This window comes from Haliotis cracherodii, unplaced genomic scaffold (genome assembly GCF_022045235.1).
Source record: "Haliotis cracherodii isolate W230 unplaced genomic scaffold, xgHalCrac1.p SCAF_2, whole genome shotgun sequence".
NCBI classification, from domain to species: Eukaryota; Metazoa; Mollusca; class Gastropoda; order Lepetellida; family Haliotidae; genus Haliotis; species Haliotis cracherodii.
In genome coordinates, this window is record NW_027266275.1 from 56,715,515 (window position 1) to 56,732,521 (window position 17,007).

Sequence of the window (17,007 nt, forward strand, 5' to 3'; positions counted from 1 at the left end):
TATTGTCCACTGACCCTTCCATATTCAATATGAAGTACCGTTCTGGCAGTCTGTGATCCCACTCCACGTTTATATATTCGCTGTACATTGGATACGTTCCTCGGTATTTATCAATGGCTTGGTTGGAATTATATTTTGTGGATGAGATATAAACAGAAAAGGGGCGGTGGGGTATCCTAGTGGTTGAAAGTGTTCGCTCATAAAACCGTAAAACCGGGTTAGTTCCTCACATTGATACAGTTTATGATGTTCATTAATATGTGTATCGTCCACAGTGATTTTACTGAACCATAGTTAATAGCGATGTAACCCTAACGTACTCGTAAAATTTGAGCACATGTTAAGCACGAACATTCATTTTCATCAACCTGTCAGGCTTCCAAGGGCATGGGTTCCTCTGCTCCTTGTTCTGGAACGTCTGAATCCTTACACACTGTACAATATGGCTTCACGTATTATTTGGCAAGTTGCTATTTTGTGCATGCTCCACATAGGGGTAAGGTGAAATAGGGTTAACACACATTTTTTTCACAATTTTTGCGCTTATCTAGCGAGGTGCAAACACATGTTTGTATATGAGGTTGCTTGTACTTATCCAGGCTACTGGCGGTTCTAAGGAGCACTGAGGTACATTGTACCATACCGCAGTTTACCACATATACCCCACTCAGACGTTATTTTGACTCCCGACCGACCTGACCATGTTTTATTCTTTTAATGACGCACATGTTTATTGGTATGACGAGGTCAGGGTTATCGAACCACCGACCCCCAGCTCTACGGGAAGTCCATCTATCCACAACGACATCTATCCACCATAGCTGTGATAGTACTAAGATGATACACTTCTACAAACCGTGCGGATGATTGCTAAAACCCTCCATGCTACAGGGCAGTGTGAGGGGGCGATCTCGGAAACTTGGAAGGACATGTGGAATTGATCGACTACAAGACAGGCATTGAAATAGCTTCAATTCATTTCCTACTTCTAAGATATGGGTCGTCCTTTCGGTAGTTAATCATTTCACATTACGTGACTAGATTAAATATTGCATATTTATATTCAAATATAATGAGAATATTGCATCAAGCTGATAATGCATTACCTCACACAGCTGACTGCATTAAGGTGCAATATAAATATCTACTTCATATGGGAAAATGTATCAACAAGGACGTTTTAATTCTACCCTGTACATTCAGATGACGCGTTGAATAGGACGGCGCCAAGATGCTCGTGAGCTTAAATAGATCTGAACATTTCGCGACGAGAACCCACGTCACGCAACGCATTTCCTGCCGGTAACTGGTATGAAAAAATGCCTGTTGTCTGGATCAATGGGGATGTGTGTTTAGCTAATATTTCACAACCAAAGCAGTACTTTACGTTCGTATAAGTCCCTTTAGCAGGCTGAGTGCATAAACCACATATACTGCTATCAGAAAATGCACAGTGCATAGACTATATATGTAGAAACACAAATGCTATGTCAAGTCAACGCTTAAACCCAAGATCACCCTCTCGAAAGTGTGCATGCTCCTTCACTTCATTCTTTGAATGAAGTGTTTGAATTAAATTGTCATTGGTAGATTGATAGTGGGTAATTGGTACACGGATCGGGTGGTAGCGGTGTTGGTGGTAGTGGTGGTAATAGTTGTGGTGAGAGGCTGGGATGGGGGATATCATTTATTTAATGTTTAGTAATGGATAAAGCCTTTTATAACAACTGGCACGTTAGACTTTCAAACAGTTGTACTTCTGAAGTATTACTTAACGTGTTAAATAAAAGAGACCAGTAAACCGCAACATCTGATTCATATTTAGACCACTGCATACAAATCCAGATTGACACAAAACTGTCCACAGGACTGTATGACAAGAGGGATGACTTTACCTTTAGAAAATAGTTAACTCTTACTTTATGTCGAGCAATATTCCAGCAGCTCCAGTTTTTGGTTTCTACACTTCATACTGTTGGGGTATAATCAAGTATGCTCTTTCTACGAAGATGTCAAGCGTTCAAGGGCTAAGTAAAGCTTTGAAGAGATTCTTTATCATAGATATTTGGAGGATATTTCCAAATTTGACGTATCAGGGACCAAAATGATGTCCGATGCAATTCTCAAATTTTGGCTTGTATTATATGTTCGTGTGTTTGTTCAGGTGAACCATTGATTTGCCTTTGCGTGTGTTTGTGACAGTGCCACCGGTAGGGCAGTACATGCCCACCTTTTACACCTGGTATCCTCACTATTTGACAACGATTCATTAACGTATGATATGGTCGGAATCGTACTGCTTTTAACAGAGATTTCTAATGATTATGGCAAGCGTTCTTTTGCTTTTATTTCACATTTACTGGATTCCGATGTATATGACTTGAAACGGCCATCACACTTTCAGGGCCACGCGTGGATCAAGAACAACTAATCCAGAATATCTGATGTTGTTTGGTGTTGTCACTGTTTGATAGTGATGCATAAATCCAGGCTTATGATATAGTCTGAATTGTGTAAGGAATAAATATGATTATGGAAAGGATTTTGTAGGTTTTATTTGTGTATTAAAAGCTTCCTTTTGTACTTTTAAGATCATCTTGATGCTGGTGCTGCTGCTTGTGACATTCATCATCTGCTGGGGACCACTTGTGGGCATCCTGATGTATTCTGAGTACAGAGAAGACAAACTATCCACGGTAATTACCTTATCTGTAATGAACATCTTCGCGATACAACTTCTCACCCACTCATAGCGGAGATTTACATAATTGAATGGCGGCGTCTCGGATTCAGTAGTCTCTTCTGGTGCCTAACCACGATCCGATTGTGTTACGAGTCTTTGATTATAGTTCTTCGTTTCCATTTAAACAGATAACTCTAAAGGTATACATCGTTACTGGCGCGTGTGACACCTTATATACTCAAACGCAAAAGAAACGCAAGTCGAGTATGCAGTATACATGTTATTTAATTTCAACAGTAAAGACAAGAAATACTAATAGGACAAGATTGACAAAAAATTGACTGAAGACAGTTTAATGAATTAAAAGGCAGATGACATAATTGTTGTTTTTCTCAAATGTTAAGTGCTTACACAGTTTCGGGTCAATACCCAAAATGTCAGTCAATACCTGGTGTGACAACCATTAGCATTGATCACTGCCACACATCTCCTGTACGTTTAGTGGATCAGACGATTTGTGAAGGCCCTAGGGATCCTCCTGCACACATCCAGAGCAGCTGTGCGTAGTTCATCGGCAGTTGTAGGGACTGGACGCACATTGTGCAGACGCTGTGAACCTCATCCCATTAGTGTTCGATGGGGTTCAGATCAGGGCTGAGGGCTGGTCACGGTAGAACACGGATGTTGTGTTGTTGCAGAAAGGCCATAGTAGCTCTGGCAACATGGGGACGAGCGTTGTCCTGCTGGAAAATGTGTTGTTGATGTTGTGCAAAAAAATGGAACAACGTGGGCTCTGATCACTTGGTCGACAGGAAAAAAGTGGTTTTAAGTAAATTGGTAACAAACACGGAACCATAAATTGATACGAGTTTTAGCATGTAGTGAAGCCTCATGGTGTTATCAATATCTTTGGTTGCATTTTGGAAGCCCCGAGTAAAATTGCAACATAAAAAAACGGATCGCCAAAACGCACCATTTCAATGAATATGTGGGTATCATGCACCCATTTCTCGCGAAATCGAAAATGCACGAACTGTCACGAACTGTAGTGGGTATAAAACTGTGGCCGATTCATGGACCTACCACTCCTTGGTCAACAATGCCACGCCTAACTCAATTCAGAGAAACCAGGCTATCGGACGTTTGGAAGCTGGAGAGTCTGTCCAAGATTTTGCCCGTCATTTCAACGCTAACATAACCACAATTTACCGTCTCCCGCATCGATACAATGCTACACAGACAACAGATGACCTTCCCCGGAGCGGTCGTCCTAGGGTCACCACACCTCGATCGACAGATTACCCGCCAACACTAGCGACATCCGTTCCTAACTGCAAGTGAAAGTGCTCGACAGACAGGAACACATAATCGACACATTAGCCGGGACACTGTGATCCGACGTCTCCGTTCCAACAACCTCAGATGTCGCCGACCAGCACGTCGTTCAGTTCTCCAACCACGGCATCGACAAGCACGACTTCAGTGGGCACAGGGTCATCACAATTGGCGTCATCGTGAGTGGAGTCGTGTCATCTTCTCTGATAAAAGTCGCTTTTGTGTCTCCCATGCAGACGGAAGAGTCAGAATTTGGCGGCGTCGAGGTGATCGTTTCGCTGACAGAAACGTTGTGGAAAGGAATCCATGGGATGGACCTAGCGTAATGATATGGGCAGGGATTTGACTTAATGCGAGACTTGGACCCATGTGCTTTCTGAATGTTGGTCAAGGTCGGGGACACGGCGTCGCTGCTCTGCGGTATATCGCCCTAGTGATCAGACCCCACGTTGTTCCATTTTTTGCACAACATCAACAACACATTTTCCAGCAGGACAACGCTCGTCCCCATGTCCCCATGCTACTATGGCCTTTCTGCAACAACACAACATCCGTGTTCTACCGTGGTCAGCCCTCAGCCCTGATCTGAACCCCAACGAACACTTATGGGATGAGGTTCAAAGGCGTCCGCACAATGTGCGCCCTGTCCCTACAACTGCCGAACTACGCACAGCTGCCCGGATGTGTGCAGGAGGATCCCTATAGCTAGGGCCTTCACAAATCGTCTGATCCACTCAATGTACAGGAGATGTGTGGCAGTGATCAATGATCATGGTGGTCACACCAGGTATTGATCATGAGTGACATTTTGGGTATTGACCCGAAACTGTGTAAGCACTTAACATTTGACAAAAAAAACAATTATGGCATCTGCCTTTTAATCCATTAAACTGTCTTCAGTCAATTTTTTGTCAATCTAGCACTGTTAGTATTTCTTGTCTTTACTGTTGAAAATAAATAACATGTATACTGCACACTCGACTGGCGTTTCTTTTTCGTGTAAGTATATATATATATATATATAGATATACATATATATATATATGTGTGTGTGTGTGTGTGTGTGTGTGTGTGTGTGTGTGTGTGTGTGTCCACCTCCGTCATAGTATCGTGTGCATATGCTGTGCTGTCTGACCGTTAATAAACAAACATTTGTCTCAGAAATAAAGTTATCTTATTTAAAAATATACATCTACAAACTAAAATATTAAAATCAAAACGGAGCCTAGAACACGTTAGTCCCGGATTTAAACATATATGTCTACAAAATAAACATAATAAAATCCAAAAGGAGCTTAGAACAATTCTAATTTAAAGTGGAGGCCATTTAGACTTGCACAATCATTCTAAAATTGAGCTGCACTCCATTTTTAATAAAATTCTCTAAGGTCTCGGACTAAATCGTTAACTGTATTCCCATTTATCAAAAGGACAGGAAAAATCTTTACTTATCTGACTAACCCTATACCTATCTCTTAGTAAGTTCATCATCAGCTCGACTACGAGTACATGTATATTCAGCGATACCCCCCATCACTCAGAGCTCTGTCAGTCGGGAAACCCCGTCAACTGGATACATACAGCATGGAAGTCATGCGTTTGGGGACATTACGTAATCCCGATAGGTAAATATTAACACCTTCACTGCATCAATCGGATTAACAGGGTTTCACCGCACATCCCTTGAATCCGGAAGCTCAACTTTTCGGACGATAACTGACTGGAGAGTCCACATGTTTTTGTTCATCCAGAATTTTCACTCAGAACAAATTTGTCCGGTTTAACACTGTTTAGCATACCATATTTTGTTGTTTAACGCCGCAATGAGCAATATTCCAGGTATATGACGCCGGTCTGTAAGTCATAAAAATCTGAACCAGACAACCCAGTGATCGATATTGTGAGCAACGATCTACGCCGTCGGGGTACGAGAACAAGCTGACAACCAAGTCACTTAGAGTGACCAACCGATCCATTTAATCGCCTCTTACGACCAGCATCGGTAGACCTGTGGACCTATTCTAACACGGAATTTCTACGGGGGCCGTGTTTTGTGTATCTGGAGTGAGTGAGTGAGCGAGTGAGCAGTGTTTAACGCCACTGTAAACAGTATATCGCAGTTAATAATATCACTGTGAGTCAGATTAATGTGTCGGGGCAGGACGAGGTGACACGGGCCTCAGACGATTACCACTTTGATGAATCATACGGACACGGGTATAAACTTAGGAACATAAACAGAATCTTGGATTGGATCTTATGATCACAGGTTCTGACACGTCTGAGGGACTCAACTCAACACAGCGAAATGTGGCGCCACAGACAACTGGCCCACCAGTGCCACCTTATGCATATGTGGCGTGACTTACCATGGCAATAGGGATTGTGCAGCAAGCTCCGCAGTCACTTTCAGTGGCGAAGAAAAACACAAAACACACCGGCATGGCATTTTTGTCGGCACGAGCCGCATTCCTAGCGATCTTCAGTCGAGTAAACAGTTATCTCCGACAAGCAATCATAATGATTATGTTGTTGAAAAACTTGGGCAAAGGTAACTGACAGTTGCTTTTGTTTCTCAGTTGTGATCTCTATTTTAGTAAAGTAGTCAATGTATGTTCAAAACCGAGACTTGGGGACTGTGATTTTGTGGTGAAAGGCTGTCTAGAGTTGTGAACAGCTTTCTGGATCTGAAGGCCGTGGATACGCTCCGGCCCGCCAGTGGGTTTTACCATTACCTGCTGTCATACCGCGACGTAACAGAAACACTGTTAAAAGCACTTTTAACCAAAATTCGCTCCCCTAAAAAAGATGTAAAGGTTTAAGACGCACCAGCCTTTAAATCATGGTTGTATTGCGCGAAGGGTGTAAACCGCGTGCCTTATTTCAAAGATAAAATTAACCTTGTAGTTTACAAACGGTTATGCACGTACGGTTCTCATATGGTAAAAGCCATCTGATTGTCTTACCCGAACCCCAGCCGAATCAAATAATGAACACCAGGAGACACTTGTGCCAACCTCGCTCTTCGTGTAATTTCCCCAGTCACAAGTACCGAGGCTCTGAGTTACTGTACATGACGCTGAAAGGAAAGACATTGTAATGAATGTGGACGGTCTTCTTGTTGAAGATGTATTCGTCCAATCTGAAAAGTTGAATCATGAGACATACATACTATTCTACAAACTACCGTTTCGTTGTAAACCACATTGACATTGATTGCAATTATTAAAATAATACATTCTTTGTATACTTCTGTTTAAATGGCGGTGAGAGAGTCAGGTGGTAAAAGCGTTCGCTCGCCTCACCTAAGGTCCGGGTTCGAGTTCCCTTATGGGTGCAATGTGTGAAGCCCATTTCTGGTGTCCCCTGCCATGATATATGCTGGAATAATGTTAAAAGCGGCGTAAAACAATATTCACTCTATTTAAACATTCCGGCCGGTAGCCCATTGATTTAACGGTCCCACCAATACAAGATACCAGAACTGCCAGTTACATCGATACATGTCGGATTGTCCTCCTTTGCCATCAAGGACTTGATGCGGTTTAGTGGTTGTCTTCGTGGTGACACGTGGTCGTGTGGACAACACACAGGTCACAAGTGAGTGAGGTTTTACGCCACTTTTAGCAATATTCCAGCAATATCACGGCGGGGGACACCACAAATGGGCTTCACACAATGTACACCCGGGTCTTCGGCGTGACGAGCGAACGCTTTAACCGCTAGGCTACCCGACCACCCTCACATGTCAGGCGAAGTTAAACAACGTTCGTCGCGTACAGTACATGCAGTTAAATAGTTGACGTGTTAGGCAGCTTCACTCCTGAGTTTCTTGGGCTTCTGTCGTATCCCATACTGAAACACATACCACACGTTGTGGCTCCTTTGGCAAGTGACTTTGTTCGAAATATACCTCTAAATGGTTTCCGGTAGGATCAGATTATAAATGTTACTGTTAACTTACGGGCAGCTTTGGTTGTATACTCCACAAGGAACTGATCATGAGAATGATATATGACTGCACAATGATCCATTGACTGGGGTAATAATGTAGCGCTTTGAGCACGCTTTTGGATGTGGATTTGGTGCATTATAAATATGCACATTATTATTATTTATTAGTTGGAGTCTCCTGTTGGACCATTATCTCCTGGTTCATCCAGATTATGTTTCTAGGTTTATCAGCACCATACCCGTGCTCTTGGTTTTCACAAAAGTGGCAAACGTCTAAAACATGCTTCACTTCAGGCTTTCCTCCCTCATTAAGTTGACGCTGTATACACAGTGGAACACTGTTCAAAGCGGCGTTAAAACACAACTCACTCACTCGCTCTCAGGTCCAGGTGACGTCATTCCCTTTATCGGGCATAAGTACCTTGTTTGCCTAATCGTTTGAGTGAGTGAGTGTGCCAGTTCGCTTTGAGCATTGTTTCAATTATTTCACGGCCTTGTCTGCTTAAGTTGGATGCTCAAAGTGAAGCAGCTCGTTGACGTTTACCACTTTTTTGAAACCCACAAGCACGGCTATGGTACTGAAAAACCAAGGATAATCAGAACGAATAAGGGACTCAAATACATCCTCTTACGACTAATTATAAAGGACTCAATCTAAATCACGCAAACCTAATCTAAACTCTTGATGGGGCGTAAATAATGCGTAAGATTCTCAAAACAAGAAGTATCGGATTTACCCATTGTTCACAAAGTTTTTACTTTCAAATTTGTACGTGGGCTGAACTAATCTTCTTGTGTTTTGCGATAGGTTGATTTAGGCCCGGCATATCCTAAGCATTTGGAATAAAATAGTACATATACTCCACTTTTAGGTCAAACAGATAAAATGACAGATTACAATGTGTGATGGGTTCAAACTCATTTTTCAGTTGGTCTTTCTAGTTTAGAAACAATGTGTTTGTGTTTCGAAAAATACCCGAAAAACAATACTTAGCCCCGAACATTGGTGAAAAGTTGTTATTTTTTAAACATGAGACAGACACGTAAATGTTTGTCTGGCGTCTGTAAAATATTACGTTGTGCAACAAACATACATGAATTTGGTTAAAAATGTACGCTTGTCATTTTATTCTTGATCTCTGTCATTGTGATGTTTCTTTCAGCTCGGGCCATGGTATCCTAAACTTGAGTACTTTTCCCGCTACCTGGCTCATGTTAACAGCGCTATCAACCCCATGATTTACGCTGGCTTCAACGACAACTTTAAGAAGGGTAGGTATTTGCATCGCCGCGGCGCAATAGCTGCACATTGTTGTAGTCTACACATCATCGTCCCCAGTCTTGTTATGCAGCTGCACTCACAGATTCGGTGCTGCAACGCCATCGTCAATACTTCACGTGTTTGTATAAGCCGTGCATTACCCGTGCACACATACAGCAGATATACGATGTACTTGTGACGCTTTTCTTTTGTCAGTCAGGTGATGAAATGAGGCCGTGTACAGCCCACGAAAATCAAATGAGCTCAACCCCGTGCATAAATTACCTGCAACCCCTACCGCTGCCTGACATTGGAGCAATGTGTAGAGTAGATTGCCGCAAGGCTGTGGCTCATATTGCAAGAGAAATATTGCCGTTTGTGAGATGTTATCAGAGCGCTCATTGGTCGGAGCAGTTGCTTTTTTCCCTCTTATTGGAACCAGGCCGTAACTTGATTCGTTGGTTAAAAATAGCGACCACCCCGCAGAGCGGTCGTATGGAATCACTGGAGAATGAGGAAAGTATGTACATAAAAACCTGTGAAATATTGACGACGATGTAATGCCCTTGCAGCCAAAACTGGTCAGGTTACCTGTGTGTCTGTTTGTTCAAGAACGGTTAGACGCGTTGACCCAGTGCGCTGTACACAAAGCGACTGACAGAACACTTCTTCCATTTTGAAAAAATGGGAAAATATACAATCCACGACTAACCTTTTTTTAAATACCTGCCTTCTCCTGATAGATGCTGACGTGCATATACATTTATGTGTTCCATCATGTGCGATGCGTTCGTAAAGTAGAGGATTGAAAGGATGGTATAAATCTAATCGTGGCTGCTTAATTTCACACTAGAGAGCAAAAGCCCATTATTGACAGAGTGCAAGGGTGAAACAGAAGATGAAATTATGATACTGATAAAGAAATGGAACATGCATGGATGAAGCGCATGCAAGATAACAACTGTGTTGGGCACGTTATGCATTGCAAGCTAACATGGCATTCTGTTATTGCATTCCGCGTTCATGCATGGCTGCTGTGTCACATGTACCTCACATTTCTCTATGGTTTAGCTTGTGCATATCTGTCTAAACTACTGCTACTTTTACCTAAAAATATATTTGAAAATATTATATGTATATTGCACCAGCTGTTGATGGTCGCTGGGTTAACATTGCTTTATTTGTTTTCTTTATTATTCACTGGCGTAATTATTATTTATGATACATTATATGATATATATATTACCAAAACATGATACTGACTATTTCAATTTCTGGGGGTGGTATTTTGTTGGCAGTGACAGGAATATTTCGGTCAGATACGAATTCTTTCTCTGAAATGGAGGAGATTTGTATCACATTTTGTTTTCAAAAGCTACGGAATAGGCAAAATTAATTTTACCTATTCAAATCGTGAAGTTCTCGGAAACAATTATCAATCACATATTATGTTTCGTTGATGAATAGAATTGAGCGTTTACTCCACAGTGAGTAAATACTTGAAGTGAAATGACGTTAAGATATTTTCTTTTGAAGTATGGTGCAAAGGAGGAGAGAAAAAGAAGACAGATTTTATTAGGTAAATCAAGGCGTCTTCTAAACCTGTCTAGTATTTATACTGATATTATAGTCGCCAGAGTGCCCATCTGTTTCTCGGTTGAATAATAACTTGGTACACACACTTTATAGAAATCGTTCCTAAGCTGTATTTCATGTACTAGTATGTATATTACACACCTGGTATAATTATCGCCACTTTCGAAGCCAATTGGTAAAATGGACATTGCGTCTATCCCAGCATAGCACCACATTAAAACGACAAAAAAACATCATCGATCCTGCAACAGCGAAACCAAATCAATGCAGATTGCTTTACTACTTATCAGTTAAACACCTGGGCAAAACAATATACCAGCAAGCGCTCATGAATATAATAATGTATTTGCAACGAAAGGCCATGCGTTACATGTGCACGTTTATCTTAGTGCAATATGACATGTTTGTGGCCCAGGTGTTTTAAAATGAAAATTGTGTAGCACGGTTCTTTTTATCGTGACAATATTTCCGGATAATTGTTTGTCATAAACAGTTAATAGCAGCATGTTGGATCCTTAATGTGTTTGCATGTTTTCAAAAAAGGTTTTCAATTCAATTTGACCATGTCAGAAGCTTTGTCCTTTCTTTCATTTCCTGTTTCGAACGGCCATTGTTACATTCATGTTCGTTGTGTTGGAGTTTTATTTTCACTAATACTCGCACCACATCTACAAAATGTACACTTCATTAAGCTGTGTAATATGATGTATCACACTACCTTGAGTAAATTCAACCGAGAAGCATTTCATTATTCAAAATTAGAAGTTGCAGTTTTGGTAGGGGGTGCATGCTTTCACATTTTTATTATCATGGCTTGCTGTTATGTTTTGTCCGTTTGTGTCTGTGGATCATAATCACCTTTAAAACATAACAACAACAACAACAATAACTATTACTACTACTACTGGGGCGGTCGGGTAGCCTAGTGGTTAAAGTGTTCGCTCGTCACGCCGTAAAGCCGGGTTCGATTCCCGGGTACAATGTATGAAGCCCATTTCTGGTGTTCCCCGCCGTGATATTGCTTGAAAATTGCTAAAAGCGGCGTAAAACCATACTCATTCACTCACTCACTCACTACTACTACTACTACTACTACTATTACTAGAAATACAACTACTACTACTAATAATTATAATTTGGATTTATACAGCACTCCATGTGTAATAATTATAACCCCGGTCAATGGGCCAGCTCCCTGGTACACAATCCAAGTTGCCTTAAGAGGCGCTAGAAGGTTTACCGTCATCATGTCATCCTACCCAGTACCCAATCACTGATAGGCGGACAGAGGCATATTTCGAACAAGCCTCTTGCTTATGGAGACGCCCCATGTAACAAGTGTTTCATGACCGAAGCCCCAGAAACTGTAGGGAGTCAAACTGTCAACACTACATGCGTCATACGTTGCTTAACGTGGCATACTAGTGTGAAGTGCACATGACCGCGTGTCATCCGCGTGGCAAAGAATACACTATGTAACTGATAGCTACAAACGAAATGAATTAGTGTAAATCCGGATGTTGAAATACATGTAATTAATAACAACCCGATTTCCTCGTTAATTGTCAAGAAGATTCAAATATATTATAAAAACGTCAACGTCGGAAAAATAACAAAGTGGGAACAGATTTAATGCCTCAGCCCAAACATTTCTTTGGTAGTTCACTCAGCATAATTAACAAATGCTGCTGACAGGTCATGGTAGCGTTTTTGACAGTTGCTGGTGTAGGTATTTACGCATGCTGATGTGTAGGCTTCCGTTGCCAATAACATAATGTAGTGAAGTACATTACCATACAGATAGGCCATACACGTCAAGCTTACTCTTCCCGTCTGGACGGTGCGTACCTGTCTGGTCCAGCTGTTCCCATGCATAACAGGCATAACACGTGAAACGAGATAAATATACTAAGTGTCACATATACTTTGATAGGGGTTTTCTGAGTGTCCAGGTGAGGGGATACATCTGACTAGTCGTTGGGATAAGATGCGATGTGAGCATGACATGCTTCATTTCAAGCAATGATATACCAAAGTAAACATTTTTGTACCTTCTCGTCTTGGAATTTCGCAAGCATGCGAGCTAACACAGTATCCGTATCAGGAGTTAAGAAGAATATATACACTGCCATGGTCACGACCACGACGTCATGGTCTTCTTATGTTTGACGACGTTATTCGTTTATACTGTTTTGCTTTACTTGTGTGACCATGTTGTGTTCCTCTGCATGCATATATATTTCCTACTTAAAGAGGGACAATGCTCCACAGTTTGGTCACTATTCAAATCCTTGATTAAAAATGACATCTTTAAAGCATTTATCAATGTAAATGGGACAGTCATACAACATACACACAGTCAGATAGTTTTATTCAGAATTAAAGGCACGGGTCCAAAATGGATACTTTTAATCATTGTTTAAAAGGTGAAAATGGAATGTATTCACGTAGAGACAACTTCACGTGGAAGTTTAAAACACTGCATGAAGAATTGAATTAATCATCAAAATCTTGGGAGCCAAGTATCTCTTTAATGGGTTTTTTTTCCGAAAGGCGTTTGACGTTCTGCATGTCTAAAACGTCATGGAGTAGTATTTCGTTGTGTTCGAGTATATCAACATGTGTCTAGTTGCATCTAGTTGCATGCATGTGTATTTTTTTGTTGCAGTTATTGAAATACATGCATATATGTAAAACAAATTATTATTAGATTGTTTCGAATTCAGGTAAAGATCAGTTTGAACAACTATTTCAGGGTATTGAAAAAAGAAAGAGCCATGAGTGGCGCGATGTATAAGATATAAATGATCAAAGTATAGTCGTCACAATTACAGGGATTTTCCACAATCATCTAATCAAATTTCATTATAAAAAAAACTATGCATTCTGTTTGGAAATAAAAACACATTTAAATTTCTTGATTTGGCTGAAATAATGCGATATGTGCTTATATAATACTCAGTCGAAAGCCAAGCATATGGAAAGGAAATATCCTAATTAGGTTGACAAAAGCCCCTAGTGAGTCCCTCGTGGTCAGATAATGCATCTGTTTTCATCGTTGGCATAAACATGACGTAACATAATACAAATGAAAGGCGACTTGTACATTTTCACTGAAGATAGTTCTTAGATGTGGATCAACGCGAAATCCGTACAGTTTCAATATAGTTTTCTGAGTTCTCTTGTGAGGTTTGGGGATAGAGACTATATTGTTACATTTAATGGCATCTGATTCCATAAGAAATATATAGTTAAATGCAGGATTGATATCGTATTGATCGTGTCCTACACTTCATGAATGAAGCTGATCCTGTGACAATTACCTGATTTTATGGAGGCAGTTGACGCCGTAGTTTCAATGTCTTGTTAATGTGAGTTTTAATTAGACTTGAATATACGTTCTACGAAACTGAACTGACCGGTTGGAGATATGTACACTGTAAATTAAGGTCAACATGAGTCTAGACCGCATTGACCAACGGGCAAGGGTGTGAATAAAAATTTGATAAAAGCAAATCTGGCCAAGGGTCAAGTGTTAGCTGGTAACGCGAGAGGACAGTGCCCTGGAGACTACAAACAGTCGTCAAATACCTCAGTGGTTTACACAGATTCGATGTGTCTATTCTTTTGGCAGGAAGGCAAATCATCTTACAGGTCCTACGGTGGTAGGAATGGCCGGTCGTGAGAGGATTAAGAGTATCATTCAATCTTGTGAACTTATGTTAATGCCAAATCGAATCCAAAATCGAAGCAAATGTTGACAAGTGCGTTAAAAGTAACTCAATCGTTTCACTCAGTATCTACATAAATAATCCTTTTGCTGTGATTGTGTACTGAGACAGAGGTTGGTGTTGGGAGGTGTGACCTCACCACCGTGAGTTAATTAAGAAAATGTTTTTCAAAGGTATCGAGTGTCATCATTAAGTGTGCCCATTTATGAAGTGCTGTTCAAAGTTGTGTAAAACCCCATTACTCACGAGTCCACAAGAAATGCACTGATTATTGGCTACGGAATCTCCCCAAACATGAAGTTGCAATATATACTAACGGAAAAAAGTAACTGTGTTTCATATTAAGTGCACGAAGAAAAAAACATTCTGAACTTAAATAATATATCTTTCGATACATATTCATGAATATTCATCGACCAAAAGATCTTTATTCACAGAGGGCACTGATGGCCCAGTCGTCAAAGGCACCGCCATTCGCTGTGCAGAGTTGCGTCCCTTGGGCACGCCAGAAACGCACTATGTTTCTAGGTTTGTCAACACCATACCCGTGCTCGTGGGTTTCACGGAAGTAGTAAACGTCTGAGGCCTGCATCACTTCGGACTTTCCTCCCACATTAAGCTGACACGCCGCGATATACCTGGAGTACTGTTAAAAGCGGTGTTAAACCCAACACACTCATTCACTCACTTTATTCAAATTTTTGGAAGCATGATATTCACACATGTGATGTTTTAATGTGATTTTTGGTTCAGCCGTCAGTTCATCACAAAACACTTTTGTTTAACAGTAAATAACGCTAACGCAATGCCACGGCTTGCGGAAAATCAGCGTCTATGCGCTGCAAGCAAGAATGGCGCAAAACGAAGTTACAAGACATTTCAGTGTTTATCGAAACACAATATTATCTCTTTGCATATCTTTGAATCTACAGCAAGGTAACACTCATGACTTACCACAGGCCGGTCGCCCACGTGTGACGTCACGTCAACAAGACAACCATATTCGACACCAAACTGTCACATGAACAGCTCGGACAATTCCTGGCTTGAAACCAGTCATTGGTAGAACCGTACGCAACAGTTTAAGGGAGCACAACATCAAGCCCCGCGATACGCCCAAGTTTGCTTCCACGTCATCGTTACGCAGTGTAAACAGCATCTAGCTTCAGAAGACAAGTCTGTGCCAGTATACTGTTCACAGAAGAGGAGTTATTTTGACAGCTCTGATGGTAGTGAAAGGGTCTACAGGTTTCCATGAGAACGTTTTAGCGACGCTTGCGTTACTCAGTGTCGTCAGTTTGGGGGTGGAAGTGTAATGGCATGGGATGGCATCACAACTCATGTTAGAACAAATGCCTTCATGTTAATTGCAATTTTTGAATGACGTACGATACCGGGACGAGATCATTCGAGAACATATTCAACTCTTTGTGCAAATGCAATGACGGAACGTGACGTTGCAGAAGGATAATACCCGCCCAAACGACTTTTTGAGTCAGCATAACATTGCTGTACTGCCATTGCCGGCTGTTTCTCCAGGCCTCATGGAACATATCTGGGATATCATAGAACGGCGCCTACGCTAGAACCAGAGCCAGTCGGTAATGCCAGCTCAGTTGAGCCAATCTTTGGCTGGCATTTGGAACCATAACCTCATGGTGATTTCAATAATCTTGTGTCTTCAATGGACCTCAGCTGCCTCGCCAATATCAATGCAAATGATGGTCACACCGATATTGACATAGTTAATTGAGTTGTTACACCACTCTTTTAGGGCGTGTCGCTGTCTCCCGTACCAGCTACAGGGTACCGGTTTTGTCAATGAATGTGTTTTGATAAAGCATTGATCAGACGAATGACCAATATTATAATGTTAATTTTACTCACATTACATCTAAACTACTTTATATAAAGCACAGTTACTTTTTCCGCTAGTTTAAGAAGCAATGTCCAAGTTGTCAATTTCGGCAAACTGTTCTTGCAGGTATACAATTGCAATATTTCAATCAAGCTATACTGTCCATGGTCAATTTACAACCTCTTTTCTTTCTCAAACCTGCAAAACCGAAATGAAACATCTTGAACTTCGCACATCACATATTTGATTTCAATTTCGATTTTCATGGATATAATGCAAGGATTCGAGGGTAGGTGATATCCACACACGCAAACAGTCGAACATCCGAGAATCCCCTGTGCTATCACGCGCTCAAACGTCAATAAAGTCAGTCAATCACATGCCTTGGAATGGTTTTAACCACTTGAGATAGAAAACTGTCGACAGCTTGGAGAAGGAACACTGCGTGTTTTGAGAAAATTAACTACGCTATTTCCCTCACACATAATCGGTTAGAGCATGATGACCCCGTTGTTTGAGTGAAAACATTACCAGCCCACAGTGGAAGAAATAGTTCTATATCTAAATATTTCCATGTTCTTCCCAAGTT

The 17,007-nt window shown here is 41.1% G+C and overlaps 1 protein-coding gene across 3 annotated transcripts in view; it reads left to right on the forward strand.

The window, feature by feature from the left end:
• The window catches only part of LOC139469319 (neuropeptide FF receptor 2-like), an 87,750-nt gene that overhangs the window by 65,896 nt on the left and 4,847 nt on the right, over positions 1–17,007 (forward strand). For 2 of the 3 annotated variants that reach the window (XM_071251457.1, XM_071251455.1), the window contains exons 4-6: positions 2,592–2,696; positions 9,136–9,244; positions 10,770–10,812. In XM_071251457.1, coding sequence (XP_071107558.1) covers positions 2,592–2,696; positions 9,136–9,244; positions 10,770–10,812 — 257 coding nt within the window. The remainder of the gene's footprint in view (positions 1–2,591; positions 2,697–9,135; positions 9,245–10,769; positions 10,813–17,007) is intronic. The other variant, XM_071251458.1, reaches the window with a different exon arrangement.